Source organism: Eutrigla gurnardus (assembly GCF_963514095.1).
Source record: "Eutrigla gurnardus genome assembly, chromosome: 15".
In the NCBI taxonomy this organism is placed as follows: domain Eukaryota; kingdom Metazoa; phylum Chordata; class Actinopteri; order Perciformes; family Triglidae; genus Eutrigla; species Eutrigla gurnardus.
Genome location: NC_139938.1, coordinates 13512679 through 13535843, shown reverse-complemented (window position 1 = coordinate 13535843; position 23165 = coordinate 13512679). Strand labels below are relative to the sequence as shown.

At 46.0% G+C, this 23165-nt stretch overlaps 1 protein-coding gene across 3 annotated transcripts; it reads right to left on the bottom strand.

The window, feature by feature from the left end:
• Positions 1–815: 815 nt before the first annotated feature.
• Positions 816–22253, bottom strand: stard13a (StAR related lipid transfer domain containing 13a). 3 transcript variants are annotated; one of them, XM_084028621.1, is made up of 14 exons: positions 21814–22253; positions 10059–10130; positions 9075–9156; positions 7743–7806; positions 5984–7287; positions 5693–5863; positions 5049–5208; positions 4557–4755; positions 4140–4353; positions 3785–3899; positions 3129–3380; positions 2735–2952; positions 2132–2308; positions 816–2041 (listed from the first exon to the last, which is right to left on the bottom strand). In XM_084028621.1, the coding sequence occupies exons 1-14, from the start codon at positions 21935–21937 to the stop codon at positions 1924–1926; spliced, it is 3270 nt and encodes a 1089-aa protein (XP_083884747.1). In that variant the 5' UTR covers positions 21938–22253; the 3' UTR covers positions 816–1923. The 3 variants fall into 3 exon arrangements, with proteins under 3 accessions (XP_083884747.1, XP_083884746.1, XP_083884748.1); XM_084028620.1 differs by lacking the exon at positions 21814–22253 and adding an exon at positions 15929–16335; XM_084028622.1 differs by lacking the exon at positions 21814–22253 and adding an exon at positions 11367–11700.
• Positions 22254–23165: the final 912 nt, after the last annotated feature.

The following is a 23165-nucleotide window of genomic DNA, read 5'->3' as shown; positions in this document are numbered from 1 at the left end:
AATAACAAAGCATAAATCGCCCTGGTCTCAGCTACTCAGATCAGTTTGGAGCCTCTTCCCACACAGTCGAGGGCTCACGTCAAAGTCACTCACTCACCCTTTGTCTTTGTGTCTCTCTCATACACACACACACACACGTACGCGGCACACCAGCAAACAGCATCGGCGCAGGATTCTGGTGGCACTGTATCGTAGCAACACCATCGCAACGCCTACAGCCGAAACCCCCCCCTCCCAAAAAAACCAGCCATGGCAGTGCCATGGCAGAGGAAGCTTTAGTCTGCTATTGCTTTAGTAGGATGGTGTATGGGAAGTTCACATTTCAGCATATCAATATGATAGGAAGACCCTGAAAAGCTATGGTGTTTGATCTGCTGGCACAGATATATGCATTTACAATACAGGCTGTACTTATATATATATCTAAAGTGCACATACATCCATGCACTCTCTTTCTCTCTCACACACACACAATTTCAAACATGCTTCCCAGAAGCAGTGAAATGGTCACATGTCTTAGACATTGTATAACATGACAGCAAAAAAGGTGATACAATATACATCGGTGTAATGACAATGATAAGCTTAAAATAACATTTAGATAAGATTAACACTGAAAATAGTGATAGAAGTAGATCAACAGTGATATCCAACACAATGTATCCATAACAGCACATTTATGGACCCTATTAACGTTTGCTCTTTGTGTGATCCGGATCCCTCATGTGCTCACGGTGCACTTTTCACAATGTAATGCTGACATGGAGCCATACTGTACTGGTCCTGGACATTCCTGTTAACAAGGACTTCCTTTCTTTTCTTTTCTTTTTTTTTTTACAGAAAACTGAGATGTATGCATTTTTATATGTAGAACTCCATGGAGGAGAAGTGGTAAATCCATTGAAGGAGATATTTTATAGATGGAGAAACTAATTAAAAATTACAAGACATTTAACTTCACATTAATTTATAAGCGTGCAAGATTTTAAAAACAATATTAAGGATAATTTGAGTACTGAATGTACTTGCCCTAACATGGAATTTAAATATAGAACAATGTCATCTCTTTTGTGTGACATTTTTATATCGTGTTTTTATGCGTTTTTTGGATCTGAGTGGGGTTCTCCTGGATTATCCAGGCATAAAATGTGAATATCAGATATTATCAGGGTAATGTCATTTTTGATTGACTGTGATAAAAGCAGATCTGCAGTGAATGCGTCCCGCCTTTTCAGGTCTATTTAATAACACATCTGAGATGAAAAATGTGTTATGAACCGTTTCAAATCACATTAGTCATGTATATTCCACTGGCAGCGACGTTTTAAAGAGATGGAGTGAAGGTACATTTCTCAAAGTAAGCAATTGACACAAATACAGGTATCCTTAAATTGAATTAAATCAGTTATAGCGTGATCAAATCAAGGTTTTAGATACGGCAACCATCTCATGATCACGCCTTCTGGCTCTGGCTATTTTATTAGGTCATCTTTTCTCGCAAGATATTGGATTAGAAGATGAGGATTTGGATCCAGAGGAATAAATACCGAAAACTCTCTCTGTCTGCACGACCATAACCCCCGTTGGTTATGAGCCTATTACACGAAACATCAATCGCTATTCATAGAAAATCAAATTAGCTTTTTTCATTTTTGGAATTGGACGTCTGCTTCCATGGGACCAAAAAGAAAAAGCCAAATCAATATTGAGATATACATTTATGAGATAAATAAATACTTGTTCTGTTGATAACAGAATACATTGCAAAAATAAACTCTCTTTTTTCGGTGTGAGAATGACAGTAACTCAGTACAGTATGGCAGAGTAAAGCTCAGTTTGGCTCAGCAGTGTGAAAAGACACTAAAGTCCCTCCTGGGTCTCCGGGCCTCGGTGCGACCCAGGACAAAGCTTGAATCCTGGGGTTCAGATCTTGGCCTCAGTGCTCGTCTGATCCAGCGGGTGAAAAGAGGAGCGGATCCTCTGAGCTTCGTTAACACACAGGTGTCCAAACGCTTTGTTGTACCATTCTGGAGATCTCCCCCTGTAACAGGAAATAGCAGAAATAAGGCACGTTAACGAGTGTTTCTTAAACCCCTTTTACTGTGAGATGTGCGTGGAAGTCTGCCCACACCTGAGGTCCACCCTGGAGACGTGTGTGAGTCTGGTCCTCCCGGCCCCACAGGGCTCCAGGAGGTACTGGGACTCCAGCACCACCCCCCTCACAGCCCCCGTGCGTGGGCTGTCATCGTGTTCGACGGACACACACACCAGCGCACAGGAGCCTTTACAAAGATCCGTGCGCCATGATCTGAGGGGGCGGGTAGACAACGAGAGTTCAGTCAGTATGCATTCAATATGGGGATGTGAGATATTGCTTGGTGACGATGAATAACGATTGTGTCGTCTATAAAACATCAGAAAACAATAAAAAAAACTCTATAAAATGTCCTGTTTTGTCTGAAAAATCAGAATTTAATTTGCTATAATGAAAGCCAAAGTGAAGCAGCAGATTGCCAGATTTAAGAAGGTGGAACATAACATGATTGTGGTTTTTGCTTGGAAAGTAGTTAGAAAGTAACAGCTGCCAATTCATTGTCTTTTGATGAACTAATTAAGCACAGTATGATAGTTTAGAAACGTTTCTGGCTTTTTCATTCAGCAGCTGTTATATTGTATAAACAATACACTCCACGTCGGACAAAGCATGCAAACATTTGACCGAATGACTGCTGACCTTAGTACCACATAGTCACAGCTGGGTTGAGGTACCATGTTGTGGCAGGAGTACTGGTAGAGATCTGTCTGTTTGTCCAGCGTCTCCAGAACCTTCTCCTGCTGTAGTTCCGTCTGCCACAGAGGGCGCTCTCTCAGCAGCCTCTGCAGCACCTCACTGGGAGTCGCCGAGACCTCGAGACTGACCCGCCAGCGCCTCAGAGGGTTACCATCTCCCACCTTACACACAACATGAGAGTTAATGTAATGGTGATACAAATGAGAAATTAAATTGATCTGATCATGTATGATTTCAACATGCAAAAATACATTTTCCTTGCTGATATTCCATCCCTCCTTCCTTTCTTTTACTCTCAACATCCCATGATATTCCAGAAGTTCAACTGACCACACACCTTTTTAAATGCCAGCTCTGTGTGGTCAGCAGTCGAGCGAGACACCCAGCCTTTGCTCTTATCTTTGGCCTCTTCCAGCAGGTTCTGGATCAGATGTTCTAGGTGCGCATGATAGGATCCCTCGTCGTCCTCCTCTTCCTCGTCCTCATCCACCTCCTCCTCGTGGGCCTTGCACAGCTCGTCCAGAGGGGGCACCATCAGCTCAGCCTCCATGTAGGAGTTGCGAGACTGGGTCACCATCTCCTCTGGGATCTGGGGAACATCACATCGCACCACTTCAGCTCAGGTCTAAGTACTACCACGTCTAAAGCAGAAAATAGACCTAGAAAAGGGAAATTTGACGTGGTTGTCCATGTGCGACGGGAGCAACAGCATGTTCGCTGAGATGACAGAGATTTAAAACATCACCAGCTCCTGTCCAATCATGTTTCATCCTCCCCCTTAAAATACAGTTATCCTACAAAATCCTTTAAACTCCATATACTACGGACACGGACACATCCTTAAGGTAATGACTATATACAGTTTTAGTTCATTAAACCACATTACAACATTTATAGGCCTTTATAGGCCTATTATAGGGTTTTTTTTGTCTGTTAATGTCACATTTTACTTTCTCATGGAGACAATCCTGTAGTTAAATTATAAATCCTGACCTGAAAGAGACGCTGGCACTCAGCGATCATGTGAGCCAGGCCCTGGGTGGCCGCCAGGTTCTCACTCAGGTCTTTCTGATCGGGGCGGCCTGTCGTGTACTTCCTCTGGATTGACCTCGAGGAATAGAAATATAGAATGTAAATCATTTGAAGGATGCACATGCTGGTGTAAAATCAGTTTCTATCATAAGGAGTTCTTATAGTCATAGTAAGCATTTAGGAAAACTGACTGGAGTCGCCACAGCAACGGCAGCAGTAGTAAGTAACGATTCCCCTTTATTTACATTGTAGTACATAATAACGAAACCCTTGTTGATTGTTTTCTACGTGAGCATCAGCGTGTTCTTGAATGCACCTCGGTGAAAGCGTCTCGTTCTTCAGTATGCTGAGGTGGAAGAGAGACGGCCCAAGACACACGGCCAGGTTCATCGGCGTCATCTGGTTCTCCTCCACCAGGGAGGTGACGTCACACAGGAAGTAGAGTAACGCCTGCAGAACCTCCCTGCTCTCGTCTGGCATCAGCAAAATGGCCGCCCTCACGGCCTGCAACCTCTGCTCCTTTGGGACGTCTAAAGAATAAAGAACACATGCCCTTATTCTAAACATTAATCATACATACAGTGAGGAGCTAAAATTTGCCGTCAGATGTGACTCATTTCATGATAATCATTCTTTTAAATCTGTGATAATTTGACTGAATTTATACTAACGCCAGCTAAAAACAATGACAGTCGGCAACACGTTCAGCATCGATTGCTCCGAGGTGACTCACACTGGTAAATATGCAGGAAGGTTTCCCCCAGCTTGCTCGTTAGCAGAGGCTCCGGCAAGTCTCGGAAGAACTGCTTGACCATGTCGGCCACGTCGTAGGCCGACTGGTCCTCGTAGCTCACGGAGTCAGGGGACAGCTCACACTGCTGCCTCAGGGCCTGAATACGAGACTTCACGCCCGATTTGCGGAACAACCCCACCTGAGACGGGCCGAGTCGGAGGAAGGCGGCGAGAAAGATGGAAAAAGAAACAAAGCGATGTCAAGCTCATATTTGAAATGTGAAAACCAGGTAGCCAAATCTATTGGAAGATACGGTTTCATTATGTGCTGTAAAGTCTGCAGTTACACATATAAAAGCTGCAATATGTCTGTCTGAAAGTACTTGTAAAGTGGAAGTACTTGAGCACAGTACTCGAGTTCATTCCACCACCGATTAACACTATGGTCACAGGACATTTACAGGCTCTTGTAAATGGCGTTCTCGTCTCTAACCTGGTCCAGACAGTGTGTTCGGAGGTGGCCGAGGGCCTGCTGTAAACACAGAGGGAGTGGAAAGCCACAGCGCTGGACATGGATGATGAGGGGAACGCCAAACACACTCTTCTCTTTGTAGTCTGGCACCTTCATGCGCTTCATAAACTTGGGCACAGACCTGGGAGCGATAGACAGAAAACAATTAGGGAAGTGTGTGGGAGAGCGAGCGGCATATGCTTTCATTATCTTTCCCTTCATGTGTATGTTGGTCAACACGATTTCCCTCTCGGGGATAGTAAAAGGAAACAGGAGGGATCGTTAACGAAATGAGGATGTGCGTGCGTCATGGCGACCGGTTGCGTGGCGGAGAATTTAAAGCCAGTTTTCAATCCAACGCTTTAATCAAGCCGGTATCAGAGTCGTGGATGAGGTGGATGTTAGGGTTTAGCGTGAAGGTGTTGGTGCGTATGGTCCTGCTGTTTCAGCTCTGATGTCGAGAAGTTCAAGGAAGCAGTCATATATCGCAAAAACCTTTCACACACACACACAGATCACACCTTGTAAATACCTTGAATTATAAATGAATGCATTGAATATGAGCCACATTGCAGAGAGATGGAGAGAAACATGTGGACGATGTATGGAGCAGAGCGTATGCTCACCATGTCCAGCCGTGTTTATTGGACATGGAGTATTTCTCCATGATGGCGGTGAGGCGGAGCAAAGAGAACTTTTGCAGCAGGCTGAGCTGGCCGGCCGATTGGCTACCGATCTGCAGGGAAGACGCCGGCTGGTTGAGATGATCGGAGGTTCGGAAACTTGGCCATCGGAGACTGGGACGGGGAGAGAAAAATTTTTTACTCAAACTTCATTGTAACAATGTCGTCCACTTCCAAGATCTCAATTACTTTGGAGAGTACAATGTCGTCATAGTAACTAAACAGGTTATTCACCGTGGTCTCGTCAGCGAGGCCCCGACTCCAGAGTCCCGCCTCTCCCGACTGGTTCCTGTGGAGTCGGTGTCGTTCAAGGAGACCCCGTCTCTTTCACCTTCGCTGGGGGTGGTCCTACCCTCCCCTTCCTCCTCCCCCTCCCCTGTCTCCCCCTCTGGCAGCACACTGCGGCTCCAGTGGTCCACGATTTGCTGCAGGCCGCTGACGTGCTGGATGATGTCGTCTAGGTGAGGGAACAAATTGTCCTCTTTCTCCAGGTCCAGCAGGTCCCCCGTGCTGGCATAGAGGTGTGAGCCCGGGACGTTGTCGTAGACACTCACCCGACTGCCGCGTGGCGCTCCGGGACAGGGCGGCTTGGACAGTTTACCAGACCAGGGCTCGCCCAGGCCATTGTTGGGTGGAGAAGTGCGGGCCCGTGTCTGGGGGCCATGGTTCCCGTCACCAGGGGAAGGCGCCAGGCTCTCTATGGATAGAGCTTTTGGAAAGGTGCCTGGTTTATGGTCTTTGGGGACGTGAACAAGGAGGTTTTCATACGAGCGAAACTGGTTCCTGCCAAACTGGCTCTGTCCTTCAGTTCTTTTACCCTGAGAAGGCAGCTCCATATCCTCCAGATACATGCTGCTTCTCTTGCTGGCGGTACGCTGTTTTGCACACACGGGCTCTTTCGCCTCCGCCGCCGTCTCGTTGCCGGGGCTCACGCTCACCGTGGATTGATCTCCACAATCGTTGGTAAGGGAGGCGGAGGAGGTGCCGTCATCGGTTTGAGGGCCGTGTTCTAGTTGGCTGATGGGAGTGCACTGGAGCATCTGCAGCGCGTGGGGCTCCTCGCCCTGCAACACTGGCCCGCTGATGACCAGCGCCGGCCTGCGATTTGAGCTCTTCCGCATCGTCGACGGCCCCCAGCTACGCATGACTTCCATGCGACGCAGGAACTCCTTGGCTTTGCTGCGCCCCCCTTGCCCATGGCGGCTGCTCTTCATGGGCAGGGAGTTGTAATGTGAAAGATCCCTGGGGGGTTGGTAGGAAGCAGAGAGAGATGCCATAGATATAGAGTCAGGCATGGCGGAGGCGGAGTCCTCGCTGTGCAACGAGGAGATTTCCGTGATCTCCTGCTCGCTGAGGTCCGTCAGCACGCTCTCGCTGCTCACTGTGCTGTGCAGCAGGCCCTCGCCTTGACCCGTCGGGCTGCTTTCAGTGGTGCTGTCCAACAGGAAGTCTTGCAGGCGCGACCAGCGGCGGCTGCTCCACTCGAAAGTCCACCTTTTACTGATCGCCAGCGGGTCATCTTCATCAGAATCATCACCCTGTGGGACAATCACAGAGACGTGCAACACAAAGCACGGAATAAGAGTTACTGTTGCGTTCACACGTATAGTTCATTTGATTAAGACCAAAGAATAATCATTCTTTATATTTATATATATTCTATTTGGGATTTACTACAAATAAATACAGTGTCATGAAGGTTTCTTTTATTGGACAGATTTGGAGATTTCATCCGTCATAAATACCATTAGAGTGTCCTATATATCCCATGATATATATTCATGGATATATATATCCATGGAGCCAGTTGCTCTTTAAATTGATCCACTACGCAAAGACTATATGACAAGTGAACGAACAAAAGTCTGACCAGAAAATCCTCCAAAAAGATATTATAAAAACGGGTCTATTCATGACAGTTGACAAAGCGGCAGCAAACATAATCACAAAAGAGGTAAAGTGGATGGCTTACAGTTAAAAGAGTTTGTCTTACTTTCTTCTTGGGGTGGCTGACATCCAGTTTCATGGAGGCGCACTTGTTCAGAGTATTTAGACGTCTGCAACACAAACACACAGTCAGTTAAGAGCTTGAAGCCGTGTTTTCGTTTCCTCCTGAACTCTCCTTTTCCCTCTCGTCTCCTTCTCATTACACCGTCTCTATCCCTTTCTCCCACACTGCCATTCCTCCTCCTTCTCTGGCATCGCTCCGCTGGGAGTGATCTTCACCCTCAACCGGCCCGCCACTTCCCTCCCTCCTCCCTCCATCTGTAGCCCATCCCCACCCCCCTTCCACTTCCACGCTGTGCAGCGCTGCAGGCACCCATCCTTCCCTCCCACCCACCACCAACTTTCCCCTTTTCTGCAACCCAGGAGACAGTGGCTGGTTAGGAGGGTGTTGTCTGCATTGGTGCATTTTGAGATGGGATCGTTAAAAAACTTTTTTTTTTTAGGCTTATGACCTCTGTCATTTGAGAGATTTCAGCCTGTAATAGCACACTGGGAAACCCTCCTTTGTTCACTGTTTACTTTCCGTCTTCTCATACAAACTGACAGACAAGGAATTGTGTGTTACTACATATAAACCAGAGAAAACAACAAGCAAAGTTAAAACATCTACAGAGGAGCTCCTGTAGACTCCACACCCTGTATTTCTGCTGCAGGATGGCACAAACCATTTCTCCTGGTTGGATATATCTACAGATTTATAATCATATGTCAGACACACACACTATGCAAACATATAGCAGTATATAATCTAAAATATGTGTGATGCAAAAATGAAAGAGATTTCATTAGGAGTTACCACTTGAGAGGCGGGGGTGAATCGAGACGAGGGGAAAAGATAAGGGGGATACTGGTGCGAGGCGGGAAAACCGTCAATCCATAGAGAGATGAATGGGAGATGTGAAACAAAAAGATCATAGAGGTGTGCAAAGGGACTTAAAACACACACCCAAAGCCATCTGGTAGAATATACTGGCATCTCCTCACTCCTGCCCCATTCCTCTTACCCCCTCGGCCCCCCCCCCCCCCCCCGTTACGCCCCCTGAGGGTCTCTGCTCTTTGAATGGGAGATCAGAGCGTGGCAGAGGGGAGGGGATGTGACCAGATCAAAGCCTGGGCTGTCTGAGAGGCGAGACAGGGATGAGGAGTTCATTAGGGGTCCGGGGGTCAGACATCTAATGATTAGCGGCTAGCGACCAGGCCGCAGGGACACGTAACGCAACCGATGGACGGGGAGGAATCGGTGTGATTTTACTGGTGCACACCACAGTGAGGTTTCCATGTGTGACTCAGTGTACAGTATGAGTGTATGTGTCCTTACCGACATAGAGGCTCCACCAGATCCCGGTCCAGAAAGTCGTGGTCCCTTTTCACGGAAGAAATGTCAATTGGAAACTGGGAATCTGTCAGAGAGGAGGATGGAAACCAGAGTTTTGTTTGTTAATGACTGACAGGAAACTTTTCTTAACTGCTGATGGAGTCTACTACACTACACCTGTCCTCCGCACATAAAGTTTACAGAACATACGCACGCATCTTAAAACCCCCCCAAAATAACTTGGATTCAACACGATGCCAAAATGACTCAAGCCTTTTTTTATTTTGGTGAGTGTGTGGCGGCAGACTGCAGGCATCGTGTGCACCCGGGTGCAGCCACAGAGTCCGAGAGGCCGGCATCCATAACCCCACATTACTGGAGCTCACTGCAGTGTGTGTGTGTGTGTGTGTGTGTGTGTGTGTGTGTGTGTGTGTGTGTGTGTGTGTGTGCGCAAGACTGCTGGATTTTAAGAGCTACTTCGTAGATTACTGGGGCCATTTCCTGTTTGTGCCTCGACTGTATGAGACCTGATGATCATCACATGAATGACCGCCTGTAGGTTTTACAAAGAGGTGGGAAGAGGGGAGGAAGGAAGGAAGGAAGGAAGGAAGGAAGGAAGGAAGCTGAATGAAGAGCAAGAGAGAAAGAGATAGAAAGAGAATGCAGGCCCAGAGAAAGGTGGACTGAAGAAGAGAGAAAGAGAAGCTGCGAGAGTCCCAGCAGTGATAACAAGGCCTTTCCCATGACCCCTCCCTCTGGACAGGAACTGAAGCCTGGAAATAGAACGCAGCGGCCCAGAAGATGAGGATAAATACGAAGACAGAGGGATGGCAGGAAAAGAGAGAAAAACAGAGATGACGAAAAAAAAATAAGACAGAGAGAGAGTGTAACCCAGAAGCAGGGTTGAACAAATGGAAAGTTTTGAAGGGGGAAGTCTCTGTGTGAAACAAGGCAGCTGGGTGAATGCTGGACTTGTGTAAGTGTTACCTTCATAGAGCTGGGCGTACTGTGGAAATCCCGCTGCTCGGAGCCAATCACAAGCCTCCTTTGCCTCAATCTCTGTTAAGAAATAGAAAAAAAACACATCAACACATAATATCAAAATACTTTTGTGGAGGAAAGTTCCCATATTATTGAATTATTTTACATGCCCAGCTTGGTGTGTGGTGTTAATTATTTGCTCTCCAAAAATAAAAGCGGATAAATATAAAAAAAAGATGGAAACAAAGAGCGTAACACTGTATTTGTCTGCCGTCCCCCGATCCCAGCATTTCTACCGCTGAGAGGAGCATCGCATGAAAATTACATTTTCCTCTGGGAATTCACTGGAATGGTGCTGGAAGGGGGCCAGTCGAGGGACAAAGGAAACACTTTAACATTATACATCCTGTACTTTCAAAAATGATATCCACTCAGATAAAGCAGCAGTCGCATTTCAGACAGTTAATGCGTAAATTTAACGGGCCGTACACATGGCACCACACCCCATTAGGTGCTGCCGCCAGCACCGCGAGACGTTTTACGGGCGCTCGTTTTACTACTTTTTTCCGCCAGCATATGTATTGCTCACACCGCTCATGTATGTGTGTGTGTGTGTGTGTGCGTGGACGTGCGTATGTGTTTCTCTTTATGAGCTCACACTGATTAAACCGCTCTGCGGAGCTTTGTGCTGACAAAGACATTTTTAAGGATCTTGGTGCCGGCGATCAGGAGTTCCAGAAAAATGTAAGAAAATGAAGCAATGTGAGGGATTTCATATGAACGCAGACATATTCATATGCACAAACACACTATGCATAGAGGATGTTTGAGGATATGTTGTAAAAACTCAAAGCAAGATCACACAAATGATGTAAATTATAAATAATAAAGGATGGATGGACCAAACTTTTTTTGAAGTTCTAAAATTTAAGCTCTTAAAAAACAATAACACTCACAGACAAACTAAAAAAAATCTCCTTATCTCATCTTTTTTTAAACCACTCTTTCTCACTTCAGTCATTCAGAGGTGATGGCAGTGACTGGGAGAACCAACGCAGAAAACACCGGGGACAAAGTTCAGCGGGGCAATAAAAAGCCTCCGTCTTCAGCATCAGAGATACGAACGGTCAGAGGAAATGATCCTTTCCTCACCGCAATCCAGCAATTACATCCCTCTCCCAGCATTCTCAGCATACCATCCCGCCTCTCTAAATCACATACGAAGCAACACGCGGGCAGACCGGGAAAAAATATTCCTTGTAACACTCCGAGAATAGACAGAAAAAAACAGCGAGGAGAACCGAAGGAACTTACTTGAAGCCCTCATGGCGCTCGTGATGACATGCTGCTATTTATTTCCCCTCGGCCTCGGTTTGCTCTCCATCCCATCGGCTCATCCACTCGCTGCTGTGCAGCTTTCCATCAAGTGGCAACGATTCTCCCTCCTCGCTGCCTTTCCAACCCTTGTGTTTACAACTCTGCCTGCCTCTTCCAGCCTGCCCCATGCAGGGTTTCTCTTCCCTCTAATTTTCTCCTCAACCTCCTCTCTCGCACTTTCTGCCTTGTTAGGAAGAACATACAATATCTCTCTATTTATACAGCTGATGCTGAGCTCCTTTCTGCTTCTCGCTCCTGTTTTAGTGACTTGACTTTCCCCTCTGAAAATTATTTTCTCTCAACTTCTATTCCATCGCTTTTATGTTTAATTTAATCACCTTTCTTTCCCCTCTCTGTGGTCGTTCTTGCTATTAACCTCGTCTCATCCCTTCAGGTTCTTTCTCAAAACAGAAATACTTTCCTTCATCCATTCGTCCTTTCACTGAACCCTCCTCATCCTTTCTTCCTCTTCTACAAGAAACTGGCCGACGCCACCAACACCACATCTTCTTTGTCGTCACCAGAGCTGCTGCTGCCGCCGCCGGCCGTCGCATCCATGGAGGAAACGCTAAGCTGGCGTTTGCATCAGCCGGCCCCCGAGGTCACTAACTATACATGTCAGCTAAAACCTGCTGTTCGGCCGGCGAGGAGACTCTGACCTCGGCCTCTTCCTTTTGCTTTACCGGACGGCCGAGCAGAGCAGCATGTGGGAGAATGCAGTGTATACGCACACACGCGTTACACACAGCAGCGCAGACGTTTAGCACAGTCCAGATGTTACCCCCAGTGAGTCAGAGAATGCAGAAAGGATGAGACAGGCAGACAGCTGGGGGGGGAGGGAGGGCGGCGGAGATGGACAGACCCTGTGGGAAAACCGCAGGGAGGAAGACGTACTTACTGAATGTAAGATTTGAAAGATCGACTGCTTTTTGGACGAAGCGGGCGAAAGGAAAGAGCGGGAGACATTACGAGGAAGAGATGTTCCTCTATTACTGCACATCAATTATCCTCAACTCACCTTGACTCACTAGTGCACCAAATGTTGGAAATACTCAACACTGCTGTTTGAGGACTTCAGCACACGGCTGACTTCGGAAATGATTCAGCTCTTTTACAAATAGGAAACTATATATTTGTGACTCCTTTCACATGAACATAAAACAAACATCATAATTTCTCCTGACTGTTTTTGCAGAATAATTAAGACAAACATAGTACATCCTCCAGTCATCTTATAGCTCAAGTTTTTCTTGAAAAACTAATATATAGAATCAAGCAAACGCCTCTGTGGATTCAAACAGATGTTGTTCCAAAAGTTATCAATAGTTACGAAGCCGTTCTAGTCTCATGTGAACACTCGTCTGTGTTTGTGCACGACGGTGCCGAGTGGCAAAGCCCCCGTCAGCCTGGGAACAAAGCACCGCTATTCATCTGTGCAGAATTTAATCAAGAGATTAATTAGTACACAAACATGTTATTAGAGGGCCACAAAACACACAAATGGAGCTAATCCGAGCTGCCTGCCATGCTTCTCCTGCAGTTTATTCCATGTCACCGCATTCCTGCTGCGGAGAATATATGACAACAGGCAACAAGCCACTAGAGCAACAGCAGGGAAGGTAGACAGATGGTATGTGTGTGAGTGTGCGGGGGTAAAGTCCATGTGGGCGTCCATGTGTGGGACAAAGGGGCTGTAAGGTAGTTCCTTACATAACAAGGATGCCAGCTATGTTGCATAATACACATAATGCAAGCACCCCCGCGTCCTCACAGCTTTTTCCTCCGACAGCGTGCCTTTCTTTCCTCTACCTTTCATTTCCTCCCTTTTATCCAACGCCAGTAACCTTGACTTTCTGACAGCCTTTCCTCAGTGTTATGTCTGCCTGGTGCCGGGTCTCAAGGACCCCGATGGGCCTTTACATGACATCATTTCCTGCCCTGAATTTCCCAGGCGTCCGGAGCGGCATGTGAGCTAAGAACAGCAACAGGAATTTCCTAGACTGACCATGTCAGAGGGATTACTCAGCTGGGGTGATTGTCAGAGCGAGGCGCGACATAAAGTAGAACAAGGGAGTTATATTTAAATACTGTATATCAAACGTCTTCTTTTTAGGCATAATCTGTTTTCATAACTAAAAAAGAAAACCACAATGACAAGGGAGAGAGGAGGCATGGCCTTTAGTTTGTAAAGACAGTCTAGGCATTAACTGAGCACTCCTCCGACAAGACGACACACAAACACAAACACACACAACTGAGGAACTGGAAAACAGCCATATTCCCACATAAGCTAAAGCACTTAGTCCTTCATGTTTAAAGGTCACAAAGGGAACGAAAAAAAAGAAGTGAAGAAGGCAGAGGAGGAGGGATGGGAGAGAGGGAGGAAGGAAGGGAGGGAGGGACGTTAAAGAAGAATATGTCTGTCCCATATCTGTGATGATGTGGAGCCCTCAGGAATGTATGTAAAACTGCATCGACGCTGGCATGAACTCGCTGCAGGTCAGAGGCACTCGCTGAGGGACAGCCCTGCATATATAATGTGACAGGGTTGCTGTGGGTTAGCAGTATTTACAGGATGAGACAAGACTGAAGGTTATTTAGTAGAGTATTGGGTTATGGCGCAGTTTTTCCAGCAGAGGGTGTAAAATCAATGTGCCAAAGCAACGCATTTCAATTTCTGCTTCAGGCTATGGTTACATGATGTATGCGTGCTGAATCTTATCCAATCTGCCATTTAGTGATGAGTCAGTTTAGTGCTCCGACTACAGCCTGGTAGTTCGTTAGATGAAAAATAATTCCAGCACAGTTTCTTACTTGTGTTTTAAAACCTGCTTGGATTTAGTATTTCAATTTAGGAAACTCTTTCTTTGCTGTTTTTTCCCCCCTTTAACCATGCAGTAACTGATTTTGGCCACTTGAGGCCAGCGGAAACAAGCTGTGAGCACAATCGTGACATATCGCCCTTTATGTTGATAGGCAAACTGGTGAGCAAACAGTTGCGTGTTCACGCATCCATCACAGAGCAACATTACCATTCATCTGGAGTCATATTTCCACCTGATGAAGGTGATTTACACTCTACTTTTAGCTTTGCATCGCTCTCACAGCTCCTAAATGTTACACTGTGTTCAAAAGCTGGTTTCTAATTTTATAATGAAACATATTTATCATTGTCATAATGACAGCATTTATTACCGCTGCTCTAAATCATTACCCATCTGTATAAAGGCCACGAGTAGACTGTAAATCTACGAGGCACGTACTTGGATATGATGTAGATTTGGTTTGGTCACTGAGTTCTTTTTTTATTCAAGCCTGTCTGACACTCTACCAGCTGCTGAGAAGGAATTCAACCTGGGAGATGTTCGAGAGAGAGACAGAGAGAGAGAGAGAGAGAGAGCATGACTGCAGTAGAAGAGGAGAGAGGTGTGTATACGTGCAAGAGGCAGTAAATGAATGTTAACGATCATCAAAAACCAGCACAGGCATAAACTTGCTTCTCCATCTACATTCCTCACCTGCAACAGCTGTCATCTCTCCGTCTACACATTTTTTTTAGATGCTTCATACGAGATTTGTCTTGCAGAGACAAAAAAAAAATACACAAGATCTGACACGTTTCTGCTTCTTCATAAAACCAGAGTTGTGTGTAAAACAGAACAGGCGAATATGTGAGAATGAGTCAGATCCTGATGGCATACACTGATGGCAGAGGAGCTGAATGTGTGTGGGTAAATGTAGACTGACTGGAGGGTAAAGTGCCTCGCAGGTCCAACAACACAAACCATCAACATCTCATCCTGAAAAAACCCTCAGAATACGGAAAAGGTGGCTCATCTTTGGACAATGAACTCAACTCACAATAGCCCAATTACTGAGTCGCTCCAAGCCTCAACCCGGGATGTTCTCTTCACTCAGCGGGAAACGTGAGTCATGTGACAGGAAGTGGAGGAAGTAGCCATGGAATACAAGTTGGCTAGGGAGGACATAGACACAAACAATAACACTACAGTCCTTTACGGTTTGTTATGACTTCTTTCTGATTCACGAGAGGCATCTTTGGAGGAGAGGTTGTTCTTTCAAAGCCAGAAACAAGTATGAGTACTGGCAACCTTTAGTGTGTATGCTCTCTTAAAATATATGATCAAACAGGAGATTAATGGGGAACTATTCATTTTTCCTGCTGTGTAAACCTCTGAAGAATAGGTCAAATTTCTCAGTGAGGAATCTCACATGAAAAGACTGCAATCTGAATCCCTTTCTATGTTTTAAAACTGACACACTTTTTTTTTAAATCAAAGGTTACATTTGAATCTGCACCTCGTCCCCAGGAGAAAAGAAAACTAAAGGGAAATTGACAATAGATGAAAATCTAATGGTAGGTTTTAGAGGATCAAATCTATTCCTCTCTTGTTTTGTGAAATATAGTAAAATTAATCTGTTGATAGAACATCGTCAGGCAAACAGACACTGATCACTATCGCTCTCTCTAGCTCTACCTTGTGCCAGCCTCCGCAGCAGCTGATGGCGGGCAATGATGCGTGAGAGACGCAGGGCAGAGCGCCGCCGGGGGGTGTCGCCCAGCCTCAGGTAGTAGTCCTGCCCGTCAGGGGTCATGGCCTCCAGACAACTCTCCTCATTGCTGCTGTCGCGGTCGCTCTCGTGGTCACCGTGGTCGGTTTGATCCGTGCCGTTTCCATCGACCTCCATGCTCCTAACGTCTGTCACGTCAGCACTCTCCACACTGTCGTCAGTGGCGACGGTGTCAGCACCCTCTGCACCGTCCACATCACCCATCGCAGCCACACTGCCGTCCACCACCTCCATGATACAACAACAAATCCTCAGTAACCTCCAAGGCTTCCTCCCTCTCAGCCTGATGACTTTTTCGTCAGTGTGCACTCCCTCTGAATTCCTGCCTCCAACATGCCCTCGCTGGAAGCCAAATCAGGTCCCCACCCGCCCGCCTCCTGCCGTCTACTCACCACAGCCGAACAAACACACAAACTTCCATCACACCACCTGACTCGGACGACAGATCATGTTCTCCCTCCCACACACACACACACACACACACACACACACACACAAAAGCTGACTTCACAGCTGAGATGGGAGGAAGACTCGCTAACTCTTGCTTCCACAGCGTCTTTCCTTTTGGTCACATGACTAGCAGCCAATGGCACGAGAGCGGAGGGAACACTGCTTCCTTCCTTGTGCCGCAGACACAATTTGGAACACGCCTCGGGCAAATGTGCATGTGTTGTGTGTGAGGAGGGAAAAAAACAATCCCAAACACCGTGTGTGACATGGGAAAGGCCAAATAATAGAGTATGTGGGCGTCTGAGACGAAGTGGAGGAATGTGGGAGAAAATCTGGACACTAAAGTTGTGTATAGGATTGTAATACCACTGAGGAGCGTTCTCTAAATCCACATGAAGTTCACACCGAATTAATCTACCGAAACAATCTGGAGGACTGTTTATTCAGGATTTAAGACAATAATACTCTGTTCCCCATGAAGTTGGAATATTTTGTTTTCAGACACAATCCTCTGTTTATTCTTATTTCAATGCATCAGTAATGACTTTTGACCAGGTGCAATGATTACATTATGTGTCCCAATTACACAGGTGAAATGAATTCATGCATATTTGTTTCGCTATAAAAGACAATTTGCAAATTATTACAATTTAAAGTATTCACCATACTATTCTGGAATTCTGGAATATAATTGTATTATTTACTAAGTAGCCTAATATTAACTATATCAGTGCTTTAACGCTGTTGAGTAATAAAATGGTTAAAACGCTGGCGTATGTCATATAAAGGTTTTTTCGCAGTCCAGCCTTCTCATTCTCGTTCATCTACACTACCTTCAGAGCTCTCTTCACCTCCATTATCATGTGAACTACTTTCTGCATCTAATTCAGCCTCTTTCTCAGTAGAAGTACGATACAGGATTAACGTCAGGCTAAGATGCACAGTCTAGCTTATATAAGTGGGTATAGTGCAATAGTTAATGATGTACTTTTCACATGATTAGAACCACTTGGTGTGATCCATCACAAGACGGTCCCTAGCTGCCTTTGCATTCACTCACACTAAATAATGTTACTGCCAGATGTTGAATGAGAGCACCAACACCCTTAAGGTTAGCTGAGATAGGTGCGGATGATAAGGAGGAGGTTGACTCTCCCTCTACACCAAACACTCATTAACACTGCTGAGCTATTTCCCCCAAAGGAGAAACAATGTTATATGTAAACATGTGGATTCAGTTAAATTTGTTTCATACGTACCAAAACAAAATAATCACATTTGCAATTTGAAAGGTGTGTTGCAATATCCATCTGAATTTGATTTAATCAATCAGCCCTATTTATTAACATTTATTAGTCCTGTTCAGAGGCCATACAGAAGAATAGAAATGTTATTTTTGTTGCATTGTATTGTAATATGTTGTTAATATGTGTAGTATGTTGACATTCTCTTCAATAAAATGTCATCTTATCTCACCATTCATTTCTTAAAAGACACTTGTATTTAACTGAACGATGACGTAAGTTCCCCTACATAACAGGTGATCTATCACCTAATAATAGAACATCTCATTGTTCTCATACAAAACAAGTTCAGCATGGAGTTCTGCTTTAAAAGGGTATTTTTATATATTAAAAAGTCTTTAAATGGTGTTTATACGTATCAGTAAAAGATATAGAAACATAACCACACAGATTTCCTTCTATTCACCTCCATAACAGGTTTTTTAGTGGTAACCAAAGGTCATAGGTCACCTGTAAAATGCAGAGGTGTGGCTCGAGGTGCTCTGCATTGTGTGTACATGTGTGTCAGGGGAGGTGTGATTAGGAGGGAGGGGAAACGTGGAAACGCTGTAAAAACGAGGGAAGGTGTGAGGAGCACAGTTGGTCGTCTTGAGTCAGAACTTTGCTTGAAAAAAATAGCTTGTTTTTCATGTTTGCTAAACCGAGCTCGGACCCCCTCGCAGTCACGCTCACAGGCAGTTTAACTGATCCAGCAACAATACAACACCCACATCCCCTGCTTGGGCCTCCAGATACCGATACATCCCACAAACATTCTGTCGGATAGTGACGTTCCAGTAAGCAATGCTAATGTATGAAATGTGTGACTGAATGTTGCCATACAGTAACGTCGGAGGGTAAATGTATGGAATGCAGTGAGGGAGGGAGGTTCATACTTTGACCTAGTTTGGCAGAATGGTGATCTGCCAGGACGAGGAGTTATAGGGGGGGCATTTTAATTCATTTTAGGGAGGCAGGGGGTAAGAGTGAGATGGGGGGTGCACGTGAAAAGTAGGTCACAGCAAAGTCAACTTCAGGTCACACACATGATCTCACAGTAGAGCTTCACAGACTGCAGGTCATCCACAGTCGAATCAGTCTGAAGTTGTTCAATATACAATCAGTGATTCGATTTGATGAGACTGCCCTCTTGAGGGAATCTGGAATAAACCCAAAATCCAATCTGAGCAACCTTTCAAAGTGATGCAGGGCGCAGCGGGCCGACGCAGTAACGTGATAGGGAGCTAAATAGATGTGTGTAAATGGGCTGGCACGGGGCAGGGCGGTAGTAAGCGGCCTGTAACGTAATATCCATCTCCATAATAACATCCAACACCCGGGCCAAGACGGGACGGAAACCAAACGGGCAAACTGAAGAGGAAAACTGAAAAATCTGCAACAATTATCTGACAGTTAGGATGATAACTGATTTGATCTTGTTGGGAGAACATAAAGCAGAGAAAATAGGACACAATATTCAGATCCTTGTTATGACCTCACACTTCCTGACAACAACTTCTCATGGAGCCATCATAGTAGAAACTGCTCATTTATTGCACTTATACAATGTGATGACCTTAAGTGAATGCTTGCAATAAAAAATCTATGTGATACAATATTTAGCAGAAGTGGTAAAACTGGCAAAATGAAGAGAACAAATGCTTTTACAATGAGGAGGTTTTGAAGTGATCTGAAGGGTGACGCTAACGTCAGCAGGCTGAGCTCTACAGTCGGGGTATTTCCAGGCTTCAGGGCTCTGACTGTCAAAGCCTGGTCACCTTTAATCTTTAACCTATAGACTTAGATGCAGCTAAGGGACCCCATTCCTGAGCATCTGAGGCTGAAATGGGCTCCAAAGAGTGGCAGGAGCAAAGTCAGCTCAGGTGTGTATACTCTCAATCCGAATACAAAAGACACGCATCTTGCATCATTCTGGAGCTGTATAGGAAAAACTGCTTGTTAACGTATGCTTTTTTAGAGGGGAAATGTGAGAAAATATATATTTTTTTAAATGTTGCTAAAGGCTTGAACCAAAGAGGACACATGAGTTTGTTAACGCAGCGTAGAGAAACTTCCAATGCATTCAGGGCCACGTGTGATAAATTCACATTTACCAGCGAGAAGGACAGAACGTAGTTGTATTGGATGCATTGCCAGCTGAATAGAACAGCAGCGAACAGGTAGTCGAGGCGGTAAACTGATAGATATACAGTGAGAACGGTGACTAGTCCTAGAGGATACGAGGGAACATGCACTCGTACACCAACGCTCCCACCGAAGCAACAAAGACCCACAAATCCCACACGCGAAGGTAGACCCGACCCCCACTGCTAACCTAAAAACCTGCGGGATTACATCTAAATCCAGGTGCTATTATGTACTCTCAGTTCACACACACACACACACACACACATACTCACACACACACACACACACACACACACTCACACACACACACACACACACACACACACACACACACACACACACACACACACACACACACACACACACACACACACACACAGAGATGATTGAATGGAACCATAAACACGATCATAATTCACGTTAACATTCATTTCAGGACCCTGATCTGTCCATTTGTCCATGAATGCATCCAACTAGATATGATGGCAGTGAAAATTTGACTTTTTTTTTATTGCTAAACATGAATTTAGCTGCTGAGGTAACATTTGGACGGCATCTGACATGTTTTTTTTTGTGCTATATGTGCTTCTCTGTTTCTAAATGTTCCTTTTTGTTAAATTCCATTGATTATTCCTAATTGTTGCCGATCAACACACGACACAGTTTCAAATTTGACAACTCCCTGCGTGAACTTTATCTTAAACAATACGCTTATTCGTAGAGCAGAAAAATACACTGAATACCAACGTAACGCTGAGGCCAGATGTGCACATTTTAACGACCCCTCATCTCTCAGAATCTGATCCAGGCAGATGTGAACTGTGTGCCTCCTGAGCTGATGGGTTAAGCAGTAGGGCGAGGGAGGAGGAGGAGGAGGAGGAGCTGTGGGATTGAGGGTTTTTCGGGTTTTGGCTAGAGGACAGGATGAATGGGTGAGAAATTAGGAGAATAGGGATTATACCGGGGCAGCAGGTGCTCTATGATGCTCTATTTAACTGATGTTCTTCTCTTATTAATGTGCATAACACATCACTGAAGCAACATTTATACAACACTGAAAATTATCTTCAACCATGAGCCTTTTGGGTTTGCCCAACACAGTCACTGCTGTGCACTTAAATGTGCCGATATCGTGGCCTGCTGGTTGTGAATGTGGACATGTGCATCTTTTAATTTGCTTAAGAGGCAGACATCTCGGTAATTACATTAAACCCAGGTTACAGACTCTCCTCCTCCTCCTCCTCCCTCTCCGGCTCACACAAAGAGAGAGGGAGACATCTAACTCTGCGCATCGGCCACTGTAAATATAGAGCAAACCGACTGACCCCCTCAAACTTGGTGCATTGGCGCGTACATGGAATATTTTGGATCCGTGCACGTATGTATGAAATGCGTAATCCTAAAAATATCCCCTCCCCCCCCTCCGGCACTTTCGAAAATGCAATTTAAGCAAAAAAAAGAAACCATTATCCAGATTGGACCATGAAATGCTGGGGAAGCTTGTGTCGGCATGTGCTGTGGACAGGAGTCCAGCCGGGGCTCCACATGCCTGCGCTGTTCTCAGCACTAAATTTGACAATGACCTTCCCAAAATATCAGGGCGCGCGCTGCGCGTCACCCCCCAGGCATAACACAGCGAGCCCATAGCCCTAAATAAACTTTGGTCTCCCGATATTCTCCTTATTATGAATTCAGCAAAGTTGATTTATCGTAGTAGAAAAATGATGACCTCCATCAGTGAGAAATATTCACACATGCGGTCAGAAATTAATATAGGTTTCATTTTTAAATGGTGCGGCTTGAGGTAGCGGTTCACGGCTCCGCTGCTGTTTGACTGATGTGAAATGAGGTAAAACGACATTCCGCATATGAGAACAAGTTTCACTTGTTTTTGTTTTTGGCTCTCTGACCTGCCAGCCGTCTCTCCCGGACATTCCTCCACAGCAGATCCCAAGCCTTGGACGTGGAGTCCCGCAGCTGCTCGCTGATCGACCGCCGCAGCTGTAGCTTGTCGGACCTCCGCCGGGTCGTCATTGCGGTGCAGCCGGACGCATTATTCCCGCTACTAAAAACCAGCGCTCCGTCGGCTCCCGTTATTGCCCCGCGGTTATTCCACCGCGCCCCGCGGCGGCTGTCTGGCTGGCTGGGACGGGGAGCCCCGGCTGCTGCGTCTGGCTGCCGCAGCGGTCGTCACCGCTACACCTGGTATCAAGCTCCTCGCGCGCTGCGTCACCTTCCTGCACGAGCGGCGGCGGCGGTGGGTGAAGTCCTGCTCGCGGGATTGGGAGCCACGGGAAAATATACTGATTGAATTAATCCAGCGTTAATCCAGCATGTGTGCCCTCGTCAGCCCCCCAGTCCGACTCATCCTGGTGGAGCAATGTTTCAACATAACTGCATGTGAGTCCGGACCCCTGACACGACGAGCCAGATGTGAGAGGCGGTTTCCCCCCTCCCAATGCCCCCCCCCCCCCCTCTCCCTCTCTCTCTCTCTCTCTCACACACACACACACACACACACACACACACACACACACACACCTACATGTTCTCCACGACCTAAACAACCCACTCACCCAAACAAGGATCTCTTTCAATCCCTTTGATACACACTAATAACTCACACACACACACACACACACACACACACACACACACACACACACACACACACAAGTTACAACACAGTTGTGTTCCAAGGAAAAGCTTTCTTTAGCATCTCTGCTCATTCTGTCCCATCTGACCTCACAGAGAAGCCGTACAAGCTGTTGCAACATGACACACGTCCTTATTTGTCCCATTACTGTCCGTCCTTTCCAATTGATTGTTTCAAATCTTATAGAAATAGCGACAAATACACAGCAGGGAATTCTGGCTTCAGTGGGTTCCTTTAAACTCTACAAGTAGGCGCTCGCATCACAATATGAGGAAGTGAAAATGTGCTTGAGATGAAGGAGACTCAACATGCGTGCACGCTCCAGTCGGTCTGACAAGCTCAAGTGAAGAGTGCACAAACATCAGCCGCCCGCCGCCGCCGTCTCTCTCTCCGCGAGTCACATTCATCCCTCTGACAGGTCAAGAGTTTGGTTCTGAGCTGGGAGTTGCTCCCGTGTCATCCCAGGAATGCCAGACAGAGCGATCAGACCTGCCAGGGCGCTCCTCAGCTGCCGCCCGCCTGACACCATCGGACGTCCTGTTTGTGGTGTTGAGTTCCAGGTCAGCACCAATCCATGGGCAGGGACCTGATTCAACATTTCGGCCT